Source organism: Mesoplodon mirus (genome assembly GCF_964341445.2).
Source record: "Mesoplodon mirus genome assembly, chromosome: 2".
NCBI classification, from domain to species: Eukaryota; Metazoa; Chordata; class Mammalia; order Artiodactyla; family Ziphiidae; genus Mesoplodon; species Mesoplodon mirus.
In genome coordinates, this window is record NC_138977.1 from 205,770,116 (window position 1) to 205,789,218 (window position 19,103).

At 38.0% G+C, this 19,103-nt stretch overlaps 1 protein-coding gene across 1 annotated transcript in view; it reads left to right on the forward strand.

Annotated features, from left to right (window-relative positions):
* The window catches only part of CFAP58 (cilia and flagella associated protein 58), a gene marked incomplete at its 5' end in the record, with an annotated part of 113,333 nt that overhangs the window by 9,815 nt on the left and 84,415 nt on the right, over positions 1-19,103 (forward strand). The window contains 3 exons of the mRNA XM_082643688.1: positions 810-969; positions 4,494-4,576; positions 8,622-8,813. Of these exons, the coding sequence (XP_082499814.1) occupies positions 810-969; positions 4,494-4,576; positions 8,622-8,813 (435 nt within the window). The remainder of the gene's footprint in view (positions 1-809; positions 970-4,493; positions 4,577-8,621; positions 8,814-19,103) is intronic.

A 19,103-nucleotide genomic window follows, 5' to 3' on the forward strand; every position in this document is an offset into this window, starting at 1 on the left:
CTTCTAGCAGTTATCTGAGGATAACGTGCCCAGCTAAGTGCAGCCTCTTCATTGTCAAGAACTGGGAATAATTGCTACTCTTTATTTGCAGAAGAATCACTAGTTGCTTTCCCAGTCATTTCTAAGAATGGCACATCTTTTTAAAAATGAATTTTAAAAAAATTCATAAGACTTGAAATCCATAGACAAAAATCTGGTGCTTTACTTTGCTGGAATTGCTATTTTGATACCTTTTGACATCGTGTAGACTTGCTTATTAATGCTACCCTGTCCACCTGTCCATATATAGTGATTGACTAACATACTCTGAGGAAGGAGGGCCCCTTTTCTAATGTATGTAATTGCACTACAGTGGCTGGCCCCTTTTCTAATGTATGTAATTGCACTACAGTGGACATGTGGATCCAAAAAACTCAATATTTTATAGCATGTTAATAACCTCCAAGAGAGATCATTTTGTGAGTCTATGAAAGTTGCTAATCACTACAGCATTTGTACACAAATTTCACACATTTATGGTACAACTCAGCGTTCTTATCTTGCTTGATTCAACAATTCCATGGTATCTTGAGGTATCAGGTTTAATCAGTCTTTTCATTGTTTTTAGCTCATATAGCCATATATTTTATTATAGACTTTTTCAATTTCTCTCAAAAACCAAACAGTGTGTGTTTTGATTTAATCCCACAGAACAACTTTACACTGACATAGGAATAATGTCCTTTTATTGGTTGTGAGTTTACCATCATCCAGTCACCGGCTCTTTATTGACTGAGTGTCCCTGCTTAATCCTCTCTCACTAATCATAGGCCAAAGAGGAAGAAGTCCATCAGATGTGCCTTGACATTAGGAAGCTCAACAAAATCAGAGAACAAATCCATAAGAAATTGTACCAGATTGAAGGTCAAAAGGGAGAAGTGGAACAGCACAAGGAAACCCTGAAAAATCAGATCTTGGGATTAGAGAGAGGTAAACCAAGAATCATTTTGTGCTTTGTTTTATTAGTTTATGAGCGTTTCATTGGTAACTAATGTCATTTGGCAACTCTGTGCATGCAAACACAAACCATGCCAAATTAATTCAGTAAAACAACATTCAAGCTGGTAAGTAGAGAACATGGAGGAGACATCGTTTTGAATACCTTGAACTTTCTTACCTTAAAAAACTCTTCAACAGGTTATACTGAGCCCAAAGTATTTTTCAGTATTTGTCAATGGAGTAAATAGCATCTATAATCTTAGGTCTGTGTTCTACATGTCTTTCCCTTCAGTCTTCTTTTTTCACCGAAGATGTGGGATAAATTCGAATGAATATTGCGCATGAGCAGTATTTGAGACGATAGTAGACCCAGAATCAGTGAGGCAAAAGTTAATGGCTTCTAACTCCTTTCCTCTGTGAGTACTTTACCATATGGCAAACGCTTGTTTTAGCCAACTATCACATTGACCTGTGGAGGGAAAATTTAAGTGCCACAGGAGGACGTGTAGTACAGCGACATCATTAAGGATACAAACTCTCAAGTCAGACCTACCTGGGTTCAGATCCCACCTCTATCACATTTAGCTGTTGGGGATGAAATGGCTAATATATAGAAAGCTCTTGGGACAGTGCCTAACACACAGTAAGTGCTTACTAAATGTCATCTTTTGGGACTTTCCTGGCGGTCCAGTGGTTAAGACTCTGTGCGTCCACTGCAGGGGGTCTGGGTTCGATCCCTGGTTGGGGATGCACGCCGTGCAGTGCGGCCAAAAAAAAAAAAAAAAAAAGTCATCTATTGTTATCCAGATATATTACCACTTATAAAAGTAATAAGAGAATACTATCTCATTCTGAAAAAGAATATAATTAAAAATAGGATATGCTAGTTAAATATGGTGTGGTAGAAACAGCTCAGAGACTTGGAGACAGAGGATCAGGGTTTGAATTCTGACTGCACCAGAAAATGTGGGATAGGAACACCTCATTGACCTCAGCTGTAAATTACTGACTGAGATAACATACATGGAAGCATAAAAATGTACAGTGCCTCCCTAAAAGTTAAGTAAAATCTAAATCTCTAGATAAGATTATTAGAAATATTTGTCACATCTTTCAGAAGTGCAGATATTTTTCCTCCTAAGACATCAGAAATAATCTTTTACTGAGGCACAGTTGCAGCTGATATAGATAATTTCTCCATTTATTTATTCATTCAATAAATTGAGTACACACTATGTGCAGGCATTATGCTAGGCATTGGGTGTGTGGAGGTTCCTGCCCTCAGGATGCTTACAGTCTAGCATGAGTTTACAATCTAATGTCTTCAATGACAGATATGAAAAAAAAAAAAGAACTACTAGAGCATGTTTTGTAACTGGCTTAGTGAATTTCAGAAAACACTCCATATTAAAATTTCTGTATTTTTGCTGGTGATAGTTCTAAGCTTTGAAAAAAAACTTTATCCATTAAGTATTGAACCCAATCCTTCATCCTTAAATCATGTTTACAGAAGTCATCGTGCTTTCTCTTCTGGTTATTTTATAGATATCGTTAACATCATAATTTCTTCTTAGGGAGCACTTCCTTTTGATGTGCCCTATCAAAGAGTGGCATTGGACATAATGGTTAGGAGCATGATTTCCTACCACAAAATCCAAGAAATGAACTGAAAAATTGCCAGAACTAACAAAAGTTCTACAGGGTGGCAAGTTATAAAATAAATATATAGATATCAATAGCTTTCTTTCCTACAAAGAACCAGTTACAATATATGATGGAAAACCCCCCTTTCACAATAGCAACTAAAGTAATAAAATATCTATGAATAAATTTACCAAGATATCTGTAAGACCTATATATATAAAACACTACAGAATTCTTTTGAGGGGTATAAAAGAAGACTTGAAAAATGGACAGATACACCAAGTTTCTGGATGAAAAAACTCGATATGATAAAGATATAAATCTGTCCAAATTAATCTACACATTTAATATTTCCAAAAAAAATTTCAGTGAGTTATGTTGCTTGGGACTTGAAAACTGATTCTAAGTTTCCTCCAGAAGAATAAACTTGTGACAATAGCTATAAAATTCTGGAAAAGGAGAGTGAGAAGGGAGCATTTGCCTTACCAGGTGTTTAAATGTATTATAACACTTCAGTAATCAAATAGTTTAGTGAAAATGCCTGAATAAACAGATCAATGGAGATCAGAAAGGCCACAAAAAGACCCACGATTATCATCTAAGATAAAGATGTCATTTCATACCAGTGTGCTGTATGGATTATTAAGAAAATGGTAGTATGACAATAAACTACTTTTTGGGAAAAAAGTTAAGGTCAAATGTAGGAACAATAAAGCCACGATGCAGAGATTTAATGAAATTAAAGGTAATTTTGTTTTTAGCAGCAAAAGACTCCATATATGAAGGCAAATTGACTAAAATATTGCCAAAGAGTTAGTATCCTTATTATATATAAGGAGCTCTTACAAATTCACAAAAAGGTAAACAATTCATGAGAAAAATGAGCAAAGGACCAGTGTGGGCAATTTGAAAAACAGAAAAACAAATAAATGATCATTAAACAGGAAAAGTAGTCGACTTCACTACTAATCAAAGAAATGTAAATTAAATATGGGCATACTGGTTTAGAAAAATCTATCAGGTTGTCAAAGATCAAAGAGAATGATAATAACAGTGGTGGTTTGGGTGTGGATTTAAACTGCTATTAATTTTTGGAGAGAATTCGGCAGTAGGGGAGAAATGTCTTTAAAAAGAAAATCACTTTTGATCCAGGACTTCCTCTCCTAGAGGAACAAATGAACAGGAACTTTCATAGGATTATTGCTTATAATTGCAAAAACATTTAAAAAGAAGCAGCAACTTGAATGTTAAGATGGGGATTGGCTAAATAAATTATACATTTTTATACAGTGAAATATGAAGTCATTAGAAATTCTGATGTAGATACACATTTATAATATAGAGAGGTATTTATTTTATGTTTGTTAATTATAAAACAAGTTACAAAACTGTATGTATGGTATGATTCCCTCTTGGTGTATGTGGTGTATAAGTATTCATATTTATATACACATGTATATTTGCATAGGAAAAAGTCAGAAAAGAGATACATCAAAATCCTGAGTAGATTCTGATTTAGAAAATGTCCCTTCTGTTTATTTTTATTTCCAATTTCTTCCTGTATTTCTAATTACTTGTATAATAAAAAAGATGTAAAAAGAGCAAGGACTTTTTGAAGTCAGAGAGACCAAACTCCCAATCTCAGCCCTGTCACCTCTTGGCTGTGGACCCTTGGCATATAGGCCTTTAAGCCTCAGGGACAGGAAGACCTACCTCACTGAGTTAAAATGAAGATCACGTAACACTCAACGAAAAGTAGTTTTATAGCTACAGATAAATATATAAAGCAGTTTTTATGTCACTTTGGCTTTGGCAGATTCTTTCTTAGGTTTTCTTTATATTTATTATTGTTTTTCTTCCTGGTGATTTAGAGGTGGAGGCTTCAAAGAAACAAGCAGAACTTAATAAGAAAGCAATGGATGAGCTTCTGAGAGAAAGGGACCTATTGAATAAGGTGAGTTTGTTACAGGAACACTGGTAAATAAATGTCTTTCTTTAGTGCTATAATATCTGCCTATAACTGGTTGCAGGGGAGAGAAAACTCTGAGGCAAACAAAAGTAGATTAGAATTAATAACAGTGCTCAATTTTCCTCTAAGCAGCTATCCACGTTCCACCATTCACTGGCTGTGAATTGAAACCGCATTATCACCTGTGAGCACAAGGGACTTTGGAGAATTATCATATAAACCAGCAGGGGATTTCAGGGTGTCTTGTGGTTTCTGTTTTTATTGCTGGTGTGTTATTTGGCATCTTAGCAGTTGATCAAAATTTCTGATTTTAATAAATTTATTTATTGATTGATTTTTGGCTGCATTGGGTCTTCGTTGCTGCACGTGGGCTTTCTCTAATTGCGGCGAGCGGGGGGCTGCTCTTGGTTGCGGTGCGCGGGCTTCTCATTGCGGTGGCTTCTCTTGTTGTGGAGCACAGACTCTAGGCACGTGGGCTTCAGTAGTTGTGGCACGTAGGCTCAGTAGTTGTGGCTCGAGGGCTCTAGAGTGCAGGCTCAGTAGTTGTGGCGCATGGGCTTAGTTGCTCCGTGGCATGTGGGATTTTCCTGGACCAGGGCTCGAACTCGTGTCCCCTGCATTGGCAGGCGGATTCTTAACCACTGCGCCACCAGGGAAGTCCAAAATTTCTGATTTTAATATCTATAATCTGCAACTTGTGCTAATCCAGAAAATACAAGTGAGTGCTAATAAAATTTAACTTTTAGGTGTTTGAAGGATGGCTGGTTAGCCATATAAAGAGTCTCTAACCTTTCCACCATCTTTTCAGGAGTGTTGTAGGTTTTGATTTCTGTCTTTGGCCCTTATTTCTCCTAGTCTTTGAGCTCAATATGGTCCAAAGCTGAGGGAGGGGTTGGGGGAGCTTGAGGCCTGGAAATCTACCATTCAAGGCAGACCACACCCCCTTTCCCCTCCTTGCCCCTTCCAGAGGATTCCTTTGATTGACAGTCACTCTTAGGAGATTAACTACTTTCAAGGATTTAGGGTAAACATTCCTGCTCAAGGATTTCCTCCAGGGAGGAAAAAACGATGGGCCAGGTGTAGAGTGGGAAGGCTGCTTCTGGAGCAGACAGCCTGATGGCTTTTGGCCAAGATAGCTTCATCTCATCAAAGTAGATACAGCCTATATTTGTTCATTCCGAATTTTTATTATTTCTTTAAGTTTCCCAGAATTGAATAAATGTTAACAAAGTATTGAATAGATTACCCTGTAGCTTAAAGTAGACTATTTAGGGAATCTCAGGAAATAGTATAAGATTAGATATCTTTACATGCTGAGCACTCCTTAAGAAAGTCATCAGTTTTTTTTGCATAATCCTAGTAACTTTCTTTATTCTATAAATTTATATATGTAAATAATGTTGGATTTAGATTTTAAAATTTATTTGTAACACATACAATATTTAATCCATTTATATTTTATATATTCTGATAAACAACCTATAGGTTTTCTGCCACAATAGGACACCTAACACATTAATTTTATACTTATTTTGTTTGATCTGACTACGTCAACTCCTTTAGGGCAGGGTACTTTTTTAACTTTATTTTTTCCCAGGCCGTTGCATCCTTAATGCCTGGCACAGCACCTGCCCCTCTGCAGGTATGCAGTCAACCTTTACTGATAATACATTCTTTGCCCACTGACTTGAAATGCCACCTTCACTGAGTGAGTGAGTGACATAGTTTTGACAGGCGGCAATGTTAATATATTTGGTTCTTTCAGTGTCATGTTGAAGTGGCTTTATCTTTCATAGAGCAAATGTTTAATTCAATACTTGAAGGTAAAGTTGACCTTTTCCATTTTCTACATTGTCATCCGACCAAGGTTTAATGTTCATTTTTTTTTTAACCTGTTTATGCCAGTGGTTTTCAGACCTGGCTGAAGGTCTGTATTGGTTAGAGATTTGTGAAGGAATTATGAGGTACCTCATGGAACCCAAGGATACAGCTGGGCCTCAGGAACAGATAGGAACCTGGCCTAACACTCTTGGGATGCACAGAAAGCTCTCTACCTCCACCCCTGGACTTCCAGCTGAGATTTTGCTTCATTTCTGTCTTTTAGTGAAGATCGTCTCTCTCTGTTTCCCTGTCCATGTGGCAGAAAAAAGCTATCACCAGCAGCTCCCAAGTTTACATCTTCTACTGAGTTACAAAAATCTGGAGGCCCTATTTCAAAAGTCACTGGGTCCATTCAGCTGTGGCTAGAGAAGCAGACAAGCTCTGCTCCGTCATGAGCATGGCTGCCAGAGTTGCACTCTATTAACTGTGTTCCAGAGGAACAACCTGGCTCCTTGGGCAGCCAACCCAAGGCATTTCCATTATAGCATCAGAAACCACCAGAGCAGCTTTTTAAAAAAAATTTAGGTGCATAACAGCTCCACTGAATCAGAATCTCTGGAGTTGGGACATCTGTGTTTTTTTTTAAAAAACGGGTTAATTCTTTTTTACTGTTGTAAAATACATACAAAACAAAATTAGCCATTAGTGACATTTAGTACATTCACAATGTTGTGTAAACATCATGAGTCTAGTTCCACAACATTTCCATCACCCCAAAAGGAAACCCTGTACCTGTGAGGTGGTCACTCCCTACTTTCCCCTCCTCCCACCCTTGGAAATTATGAATCTGCTTTCTGTTTCTGTGGATTTGACCATTCTGGATATTTATATAACTGGAATCATACAATATGTGACTTTTTATGTCTGGCATCTTTCACTCAGAATAATGTTTTCAAGCTTCAACCATGTTGTATTGTATACTTCATTCCTTTTTTTTTTTAAATTTTTATTTATTTATTTTTGGCTGCATTGGGTCTTTGTTGCTGGGCACAGGCTTTCTCTAGTTGCAGCGAGCAGGGGCTACTCTTCATTGCGGTGCGCGGGCTTCTCATTGTGGTGGCTTCTCTTGTTGCAGAGCATGGGCTATAGGCGTGCGGGCTTCAGTAGTCGTAGCACGTGGGATTCAGTAGTTGTGGCTCACGGGCTTAGTTGCTCCGCAGCATGTGGGATCTTCCCGGACCAGGGCTCAAACCCGTGTCCCCTGCATTGGCAGGTGGATTCTTAACCATTGTGCCACCAGGGAAGCCCTTCATTCCTTTTTATGGCTGAATAATATTCCACTGTGTGGATATAGCACAAGTTGTTTATTTAGTCATCAGTTGATGGACATTTGGGTTATTTTCCCCTTTTGGCTTTTGTGAATAGTGCTACTATGAACATTCACGTACAAGTTTTTTTTTTTTTTTTTTTTTTTTTTTTGCGGTACACGGGCCTCTCACTGTTGTGGCCTCTCCCATTGCGGAGCACAGGCTCCGGACACGCAGGCTCAGCGGCCACGGCTCACGGGCCCAGCTGCTCTGTGGCATGTGGGATCTTTCTGGACCTGGGCACGAACCTGTGTCCCCTGCATCGGCAGGCGGACTCTCAACCACTGCGCCACCAGGGAAGCCCACGTACAAGTTTTTGTTTGAACACCTGTTTTCTATTCTTCTGAGTGATATTGTTGGAGTGTATGTTAATTCTGGGTATCTGTATTTTTAATAAGTTGGTTTTATTTTATTTTGTAGTCAAAGCCTGTGTTACATGATTAGGTTCAGCTGTTCTAACTTCACAAGAAAAAGGCAAGAGCTGGAACAGAGGTTGGCTTTGGGGTCAGCTAGCTCTGGATTCAAATCCTAACTCCACTGTTGTATGAGCTTGTAGGCAAGTAGCTTAACTTCTCATTCTCAGTTTCCTACCCCTAATATGGGAGCGATATAGTGCCCACTTTCTGGGGATGTTGTCTCTTAGTGCATTTATATGTATGTCTATAGTGCTCTGTGCAAAATTAACATAACAAGCTCTAAATAAGCTGTAAAAAATATGATTATTTTTATTCATCTCCCAAACAATGCATCTAATTATTTTAGTATTAAGACAGGGAGTAAATTTAACCAAAAATCTCCAAACATTTTGAGTAATGGGGCTGCTGTGTTGTCCTTATTTTTAGAATATGCTTAAGGCGGCCAGTGCAACCCAGAAACAGATAGACCTGGTAAAGCTCCATGAACAAGCCAAGAAAAATCTGGAGGAAGAAATCCAGAACTATAAAGAAGAGGCTCAGAAGCAGAGAAAGATTATCTTTCAACTGGAAAAGGAGCGAGATCGGTACATCAATGAAGCCAGTGACCTTACCCAAAAGGTAAGCCACTCCTCCATGGTGTGGTTCGAGCACCGGCACACTCTTTCTGATTGTCACATTTCTGATTGCCACACACTGTTGCAAAGATGGATTATTCAGATTTCAGTTTGTGGTTCACATGCAGATTTAAGATAGTGGGAAATAAGCTTTGCTAGGAAATCAGCTACTTCCCATTTAGAGTAAATAAATGCTGAGCAGATATTTGCAGAATGTAAGTTTGGAGGAGCACAAATGCATATGATCAGTCCAGCCCTGGCAGGACATATCTTCCTTGTAAAAGGCCCCCAGGGATCCTCGTACCCCTGATTGGGAGCCATTGTAAAACAGCATATTTCTCTTGCGACTTTATCATTTAAGAACCTCCACTGATTGATTTACTGACTCTGAGAGGACTAGCTGTCAGTTCAGGCACTCATATTCTCTATCTTGGCTAGCCTTGTTAGCCTCTGTATCAGTCAGATTAAGTTGTAACAAATAACCCTCAAGTCTCAGTGGTTTATAGCAACAGAAATCTATGTTTTACTCACATTATTGGTCTTTGAGAGTCAGCTGTAGGCCTGCTTTGCGTCCTGTTTATTTCAGACTGACTCTGTTGGGATGTGCTGGCCTCTTACAGAGGGAAAACAGTGTAATAGTGGACCTTTGATATGCTCTCAGAACTTCTGCTGGCATGGGAAGGGTACAGGGTCTGTCCACTCATATTTCATTGATCAAAGCAAGTTACATGATTAAGCCTGATATCCCCAGGCAGGAGTGTGATCCTACTAACGGAGGGGCCCTACCTGGTGAGACAGCCAGTATATCTGAACGTATAATCTGTTGCAGCCTCCTACTTCTCCTTCCCAAGAGTCAGTCTTTCTCCACTCCTATCTGCCATCAAGTTGTTAAAAATTCCAACTTGATCTTATTATTACTCCTAGCCTTACAAACCTCTGTCATCTCTCAGCAACCTGGGGCAGTGCTTCCTAACATTCTTTGCATCACAGCATCATAGAAATTCTATATCTACAGTATGTGGGAATGAGAGAGATGAGAATGTGTAGGGCTGGAGGGGACTAACCCAGGGATGCTAGCTGCCCAGGTCCCACCTGGCCATCCTGTGGGTGGTACATACCTGTATTTTGGTACATACCTGTAAGCCATGCAATACACAGCCATTGGTATATTCTGACTTATGCAACAGAGTCTAAGCTCTTCGTTCTCCCTGGAAAAGGCTTTCTTCCCTTCTCTGCATAGGAAGCTCTTATTCAATAGCCAGCTCAAATGCTCATCTCTGGGGTCAAGCCTGTTTTGACTCCCTAGGCAGAACTAGTCACTTCCTACTTTATTGGTTTGTTGATGTCTCTGGAATGGCACTTATCATCTTCTAGTGTAATTATTTGTACCTTTGTCTTCCCTACTTTATAGTGAGTTCTTGGGAGCAAGGACTTTATCTCATTCTTTTTTTCATTTCCAGCATGCTGGTAAATAGTAGGTGCTGAAAAAGTGTTTGTTGAACAAATAGATAGATGATGAGTGATAAAAAGAATACTGCCACTGATTTTAACATAGGATTGTATATTTCTCTCTGTTTCATTGTAAAGGAGAGATACTGGTACCAAGTTTTGCTGGTAACTGTTTTTCACAGTTACTGATGTTTAACTGCACAAGGTTACATAATGTCTTACCTAAATAATTTAAGCATGAGTTCTTAAAATGTTCTTTATCGACTATAATTTTTCTCTCTTACTTGACCCCTGACAGCATATATCAGTTGCTACAGCAACTTGTGTCACCTCTGGACTTCTTATTAAAAACATATATGTCTTTTTAACACCTTCCCATATTTCTTTCTTTCGTTACCATCACACACACACACACACACACACACACACACACACCTCATTCCCAGAAACAGAAAGTTCCCTTTCGTGCATTCTGTTTATAGGGAGTTGAGGAATAATACCAGGGGTGGGGAAGATGTCGTGAAACTGATATTTTGATCTACTTCTAAAGTGAATTGTTCCAAGTTTATCCTTTTGACCCAGCAATTTCTTCTGTAAAAACTGAATATATGAAAAAAACCATAATGCAAAGATTTTTATAGAAGAATATTCTTCAAAATAAATTGTGAAAATTTGCTATGTACCATTAAAATCATGTTTTTGAAAAATATTTTTTAAATGGGGGACATGGTCACAGTATGAATCTGATAAAAACAAAATGCAAAGTTATTAATATGGTTTGACCTAACTTTTATCTGTGTGCAGAGGAAAAGGCTTGGGGGCATATATCATGGGGTGGTGGTGAGGATTAAATGAGGTAATATCTATAAAGCATTTAGAATGATCTCTGGCAGAGAGTAAATGCTATTAAACATCTCATAAATAAGGAAGTAAATAAATAAATAAATTTGTTGATGAACAGCCCAGAATTTTTGTTCAAAGTGTCATTTGAATGTAGCTATTTTCAACTTCTTGTTAAATGTCAATAAGGTGCAGACACAGATGAAAAGTTTTAACAGTCTCAAACACTAAGGCCGAAATAAAGCCTGATGCTAAAATAGAAGAAAAGAGACTGGATGAGAACTTTAAAGCCAATGGAGGTTAATTGAGGAAAATCTACCTGGACCTCAACTCACAGTCCCTTGAATTTGCTTGCAGTTGGGAAGGGGAGGGGTGGTGGTGAGCAGGAAATGGGGGGAGATAGGAGAGGATGAGAGAGGAGAGCAGACAACACCAACAGCGAGGCAGTAAGCTGGGCTCTTCTGGAAGAGATGACCAGTTCTCAGAGCAGGAATGACCAAGGAATTGCTAAGAATGAGGTGTCCGAAGGTTGGTTTTAAGTTCTTTACTGTGCTCTGTATCTGAAACCTTTGGTGACAGTCTGCTGCATCAACCCAGTAGCTGGATTGTGCTTTGTGGGGTCAGGGATGGGGTGGTGAGGGATGTGAGGTAACACGTCCCAGAAAAGGGACAGTATGTGCCAGAGAAAAGTGCCAATTGAGAATCCGGAATTCTATGGAAACAGGAAATCAAAGCCACAATGAATAGGAGAAATATAATTCCTCTAAGAATTTTTGGAGATACTAGGTGGTATGTTGGTCTTCCTAGCACACAGAACGAAGATTCTAGATGTTCTGTTGTGGTTAAGAACAGAGTGACCCTGACAGGACAGAGGACTATCATCTGGGTTATAAGTCCAAGATGACATTACCTCTATGATAAAGCAGAGATGAAACAGAAAGGCAGTGATGGATAAAATAAGGAACAGTTGTAAAGAGACTAAAATACACACAAACCCCAAACCAAACAGAAGAAAGCAATGGCAGATTTAAAATCCACATTGAAGTTAGTAAAGAACAGAATTAATGTGGAAAATAGTCAGTGAAGTGGAGTGCAAACTTGAGTAGTTCTCTTAGAATGCAGGTGGAAAGAAAAGATAATGATTGAAGAGAAGATAAGAGATAAGAAGGACAGGGAATATAAACCAATCTACAGATTGTTGGTCTCTGATGGAGGAACTGAGCCCCAAGTCAAAGATGTAATGGAACATATTTTCTGGAAATGAAGAAAGAACTGTACATGCGGATTGAGCATGTGTCAGGCAAAATCAGTGACAGGAGAATCTTATAGAGACTTGCTCTGGGAGAAAGTTGTGTGTGTATTGTTTCACCCACAGTGATGCAGAAAAGTACTGAGAATTAGGCAAGAAGAAAAAGCAGAAGCTTACTTGCCTTTTTTTTTTTAAAAGGAAAAAGAGTGGAAGGTAACACACCACCATGTGAATACTACTTATCTCTGAGTGGTAGGGATACAGATTGTTTTAATTTCCCTCTTCTGGGCTTTTTGTATTTTTCAAATTTTCTGAAGTGAATATGTATTACTTTAGTATCTTGACCAAAAGAAAAAAAAAGAAAAACTATTAAAAAAACTTTGCCTTTCAGTCAGGGACCAATAAAATCCTATGTTTCCTAAGGAGCTTTATTAAAAATGTTTTCTAACCCATCTTTACTTGGCTCCTGTCTTTGGCAGTTGAAGAAATCTGATGTTATTACCGTCTTTGCATTTCTGTGTCTGCCTCATGCTACTTACAAGCTCCTTAAGGGCAAGTCTCCTTCAATTTTGAGCTCTTCGTGTTACTTATTCACTAAGTAGGTACTCAAATATATTTTGAAAGAGTGTATGGAAAGCATAATTAGACATCTGAATCAACTAGTCAAAGATTTAACTTTAGGTATCTATATTAAATTCTTCTTCAGTAATCTATTTATCACTATGGGTCTGCCTTCCTTTAAATTCATTTGAAATAGGTTGCCATAATGGACAATGCTATCTAAATTATCCTTGGCAATTTTAGCTGTAAGTGACTTCTGGCCTGATGTCCTCTTCCTTCTGGGCTGGAAAAACAGTGTCAACATTAGCTTTCTAGCTCTTTTCATTTAGAGAAAAAAAAGTGACATCTAAGATGCTGAAAGCCCTACATTACATTTTATTAATTTAACTTGGCATTTGCAAATGAGAAAGAAGATCCTTTTTTTGTGCCAGAATTGGATGGCTCAGAATCCCAAACCCTTTCTTTATGTGTTTGTCTCAGTCAACATGGGCCACAATATCGTTGCATAATAAATAAACACCAAATCTCACTGGCATGCAAAAACAAGCACTTATTTCTTGGTTACACATCTGTAGTTGACTAGCGTCAGCTGATGTCAGCTGAGCTTGCCTGGGCTTGGCCTGGGCTGTGGGTTGGGTCCAGATTTGCTCTACATGTTTTTCATCCTCCAGAATACATGGTATTCTCATGGAGGAAGGAAGGAACGCAAAGGAAGACCCAACCATGCAAGCACATTTCACGATTCTCTACGTGCCAAATGTTCTCTGACACCCCACTGGCTATGGCAAGTTACATGTCCAGGCCCAGCCTCAACAGCAAGGGCAAGAGGTGCTGGGAGCAAATATTCACGGAACCGTAAAACAATCTACTACAATGTTGCAGCGCTTTTTATCTTCATGGTTTTTCCTCTGCTGCACTGTAAATTTTATTATTCAGGTAAATCGAGAGGCACCAGGAATGGCATCAGAAGTTGTGGTCCACCATATTTACTTCTTTTCTAGACTTTTATAAATTCTAGGTAAAATCATTTCCAGTTAATTATTATATCCGGGGAACATTTTGCACATTATGCATTTGGCTCATTTTAGGACCCCTCCTTTTTCTTCTGGCTATCACCTCCCAGACAGCTTATATGCCAAAAAGCGTTTTTCACAATGAATCCCTACCTACAAGTTTCTTAGCTGTCTATTTATTTGCCTATAACAGTGTCAAGCAGAGCTCTTCTAGACAGAGTTTCCAAGAAATGAATAATAATGTGCTTGCAAGGACTTGGAAGTAAGTGAGGATAGCAAAAGTTGATCAAAGAGATATTGTTCACTGAATATGTACTTCATCATAAAATGAAACTTCTGTTTCTTCAATATTAATTTGAAGTTTTTTATACAGAGCATCTTTAATAGGGTAGAACCCTGGAGAGAGCCTTCAAGGGGACATACACAAATTTTAACCTTTTCGTGTTATAATAAAAGAAGTATACTGTAGATCATTATTTCCCTGCAGGAGAACAGAATTTGATCCATAGAAAAAATCATATTGATTTGTTAGGTGCTAATATTATACAATATCACATAATGTTAACCTATCATGATAATCTATTAACATTTATCAAATGATTAAATTATGACATGCCTGGTACTTCTATGATGGCATAAATATATTTTTCTCACTTATATCATCATAATAGCCCTCCGAGGCAGATATTACATCCCTCACTTTGTACCATAACACGTTATTAAAAGCAGATAGAAAAATAGATATGCCTCTCTAAATTTGAGATAGAGGATAAAATAAGAAAGCAAGAAAAACAGAGAAGACTTAAAATTTCACATGCCTGGGCATATAGTTTTTTTTCTTTGTTTTTTCTTGAGAGTGAGTTTTCCAGTTTCATTATGGAGGTAAAGGCGTTGTCAGCATTGAAACCATTGACATCAAGTCAGAAAAACTTATTTGAGAAGTTTATTTTACTGATATTTCATCAAATGCAAGTTAGAGGATTCCAAATTCAATGACCCACTTTCTCATCCTGCCTTAGTCCATATGATGTTTTGACTATGGCTGCAGATTTCCAGCAAGCGTTATTGATTTTTATCTCACTCGTTTCTATTGGCAGGTTGTTTTAACAGAAAAAGAAAAGGTAGTAGGTTATAAACTGAGATTGTACCCTGATAGTGCACTGTAAGCACTTTTGGGGTGCCTCTGAAGCAGGCCTCCACGTGCTAGGATCTCCAACCCTCCGGCTATAATAAAACTTTCTATATTTGGTTGTGAATTAGCTCATGAGTTGGTTTGAGATATCTAAAGTGTAATCAATTAATTAAGCTCCAGCCCCATAGCTGGCATTCTACATTCTCTGATATATCCTTTTAAACTGGGGACATTATGCTGATTAAGGGTTTTGCCTCTATTTAACACTCCACATATTTTATGAATTTTCAGGATTTGAACCTCTATGTGACATTGGTTTGAATGATTTCCTTCAAAACAAATTGAGCCCCAACACTTAGAACTGAATTGCTTTGTGAATTGTCTTTTCCCTTTGTTTCAATACTTTTACAGTTTTCGTTGCCATTTAAATGAAATACCCTTGATCTTCTTGGTATCATGATGGGTTCCTGTTGCTCCCAGCTTCAAGAATCCGGAAGCAAGTTTGATTCTCTGCATTGTTGTTTGCAGAAAGATGGACCCTGCTAGCTGGGTGCCCAAAAAAGAAATGTCCTTGTCTGCATCCTTTCTCTGGAGCATGATTCTGTCTGTGCGAAGGATTATTCTTGCTGTAATATCTCTCAAAGTGATTGAACAAGCAATTTTTTTCTTTTCTCTGATGTGCTGCTTGATATTCTGAATGCTGATGATGCTCTTCAAAGTATTTTCCATCTATTCATTTCACTGACCCCAACGAGGGTGGTCATGTCCATAGAAAGGCTAAATTTTGGGCTGAGATAGTCCCTTTCTTTTAAGAAATCAAACAAGTAACAGATCCAGGAATGGATTCCTTATTTAGGTTTCACATTTGTTCCTAACTTATACGTTTTAGTTGCTAGTGGTGGTACCTTAAAAAGCCACCTGCTACTCATTTTTAAGGATTCTAAAGGTACAGATCAAAAAAAAATGATGGAAGAAGGAGTGGGATTTCTTTTCATTTCAGATCTATCCATGTGCCTCTTCTCCAGACCTCCTCTTCTCAGATTTTCTAATTTTGTTCCTTCCAGCCCGCCAACCAATGATGCAAGCCATTCATCACAGAGTCTGTATACATTCTTACCTTGGGCCATTTTCTTTCCACACAAAGTGAGTGATAGCAATTAATAATAATAAAACAGCAAAATCATATAAAAATACTTTGTACAACTCTGGTTGCATAAATTTAAAAGATTGGTTGAAATAGATAATTTTCTCAAAAATATGTACACACGTCGAGGCTTGACTCAAGGAGAAGTAGAAACCATAGAAAGATTAATAACCATGGAAGCCACCAAAAAGGCTGAGAGAGAATTAGCTCCAGCATTGTCACTGGGGACCTAATTATTTTAGAATTGAGTTCCTTCAAACTTTTAAGAATCAGATAATTCTCAGGCTATATAAATTTTTGTGTGTGTGTGAATTTTGAAAAATGTACTGTATATTCTTTGGGGTAATATTAATTGGCATTACTATACTGACGTAACTCCTGCCTTCTGCTGTGATAATGAACAAAGACTCCAGGCCGAGGAGAGAGCTTGGGGTGAGTCCTTGGCTGGGGTGATTGAGAAACAAGAAGGAAGAGGTGGTTCTCACAAATTATGTAAATACCAAATATTAACTTCTTAGATAAGATGTGAATGACCATCCTGTTAACCTCCCAGTGTTTAATTCTGTCATAACACGCTATGCATATCTCAGATTATTGGTTGTATCCATTCCTTGATTATCCATTTTATGGTGGAGTCACTCACTAGAGGTGAACTTGAGGGTAGGGAATGCATCTTATTCTTCTTTACATCACTAGTGCTTTTACAGTGCCTGTCATAGATGGGTCCTCAATGCATGTTCAGTGAGTGAATGAATAGGTGAGTGGATGAATGAGTGAATAGAAGGGTACTCTGCTCACTTCATGAAACTAGCAGAAATCTTGATATTGAAATAGAAACAGAAAGAAAGCTAATAGACTTAGGTCACTTAAGAATAGGTATGCAGCATCCTAAATTCTAGCAAACCAAATTCAACAGTACATTAAAAGAATCATCCGGTATGACCAAAGAGGGTTTATCCTGCAACTGCAAGGATAGTTTTCTATTAAGAAAACTATTGCTGGCGGTGTGGAAATGTCAAGTGTTATAGCCATTTTGGAAAGCAATCTAGCAATATCTATTAAAGTTAAAAATATATATGTATTTTGAGCCAGATATTCCACTCCTGGGAATCCATCTCAATAGAAGTAAAAGAACAAGTGCAGGGGCTTCCCTGGTGGCACAGTGGTTGAGAGTCCGCCTGCCGATGCAGGGCACACGGGTTCGTGCCCCGGTCCGGGAGGATCCCACATGCCTCGGAGCGGCTGGGCCCGTGAGCTATGGCCACTGGGCCTGCACATCCGGAGCCTGTGCTCCACAACGGGAAAGGCCACAACAGTGAGAGGCCCGCGTACCGTAAAAAAAAAAAAAAAAAAAAAAAAAAAGAACAAGTGCATAGGGACACATGTATAAAATATTTATTGCAGCATGGCTCAGAGTAGCAAAAAAGTGGAAACCAAGTGAATGCCCATCAGAGGGGAGGAGCTGAGTCTATGATGGTTCATCCACACTGTAGGGCATTATGTCCCCTTTAAAGAGAATGAATTGGAGCTAATCCACCTGATTTCCACAAAGAATTATTAAGTGATAAAAACCAAGGTGCATAAAGGTATATAAGAGGATCCCATTTTGCTAAAAAATAAAGACCAAACTCAAAAAGCAAAAGGAAAACAAACAAATCCCTGTATCTGTGTATTCACTAGGTGAACAGCTGTGAACTATATTACTTCTTTTGAGTTCAGTTTCCTTGTTTGTGAAAGTGGGGTGATGATAATGCTCATCTCATAGGATTTTTGTGAAGATTAAATGAGTTAATACATGTAAAATTCTTGGTATATAGAAAGTACCTGAGAAATATTAGCTATTGTTATGATGATGTTATAATGATGACATTAGTAGACCTAAATAGAATATGCAGAATTCAAAGAAAATTTGGAAGAACACATAGTAGATTATTAACCTGGTTACTTTATGTATCAGTGAGGGATTGATGTGGGTTGAAGGGAGAAGGAAGGTCCAAGTAAATAAGGAAAAGAAAATAAAGGTATATTTTCCATTTATGCATTTATTTAGAACTGTGGCACATGGGACTATGTATAAAGAAATAAAATTAAAATACTTGTAAAAGGAAATATTTATTACTAAGTATATCAAATCAGTAGACCCAGTAATGTAGTACAAAATAATATATGCTAAAAAGACATTTACTAAAATTTAATCCCATCCCTCCTTAAATATAAGCCTAAGAAAACTTTGAAAGGTGTTTATTTAAAGATATAAAGGAAAATATATTAAACACCAGTCATCATTAACTCTGATGGGAAAACATTAGAAGAGGGTTTCTTGAAGTATATTTTCTGGAATACTAACTCCACAAGTGGAGTAAAAGAATTCCCTAGTGCAGTGGTTTGGGAACATAATGCTCACAGATAGTCCACACCTGATTCACAGTATCGGCATGGCAAAAGGCCTAAGTGCTTTTTGACCTTTAGGTTCTAGGTAAAGTGCCTCTTCTTTAGAGGAAACCCTTCTTTCCTTCTCTGTCATATTGCTCTCTTTATTTCTTTCAACTGTAATCATTAATTAAGAGAACTCCACTGAAATGCAGTGAAATATTCTTAAGAATTTTCTCCTGTGTGTTCTGTTGTTAGATCATAAGCTCCATTGATTTAATGTCTTCCTTGCTAAATTTTTTTTTCTTAAAGAATTTTTGAAGAAGTTTGTCCTTAGAAAATCAATTTCTGTGGCCATTGCAGCTGAGAGTCATGATTACCTGTATGGATTGCTTGTTGAGAGGTATAGGCTCATGGTAGAATTTCAGGCCTCAGTTTTTCATACTTGCAAAAAGGAGGCAGTTATTCTTTTTTTTTTTAATTTTTGGCTGTGTTGGGTCTTCATTGCTGCACGTGGGCTTTCTCTAGTTGCGATA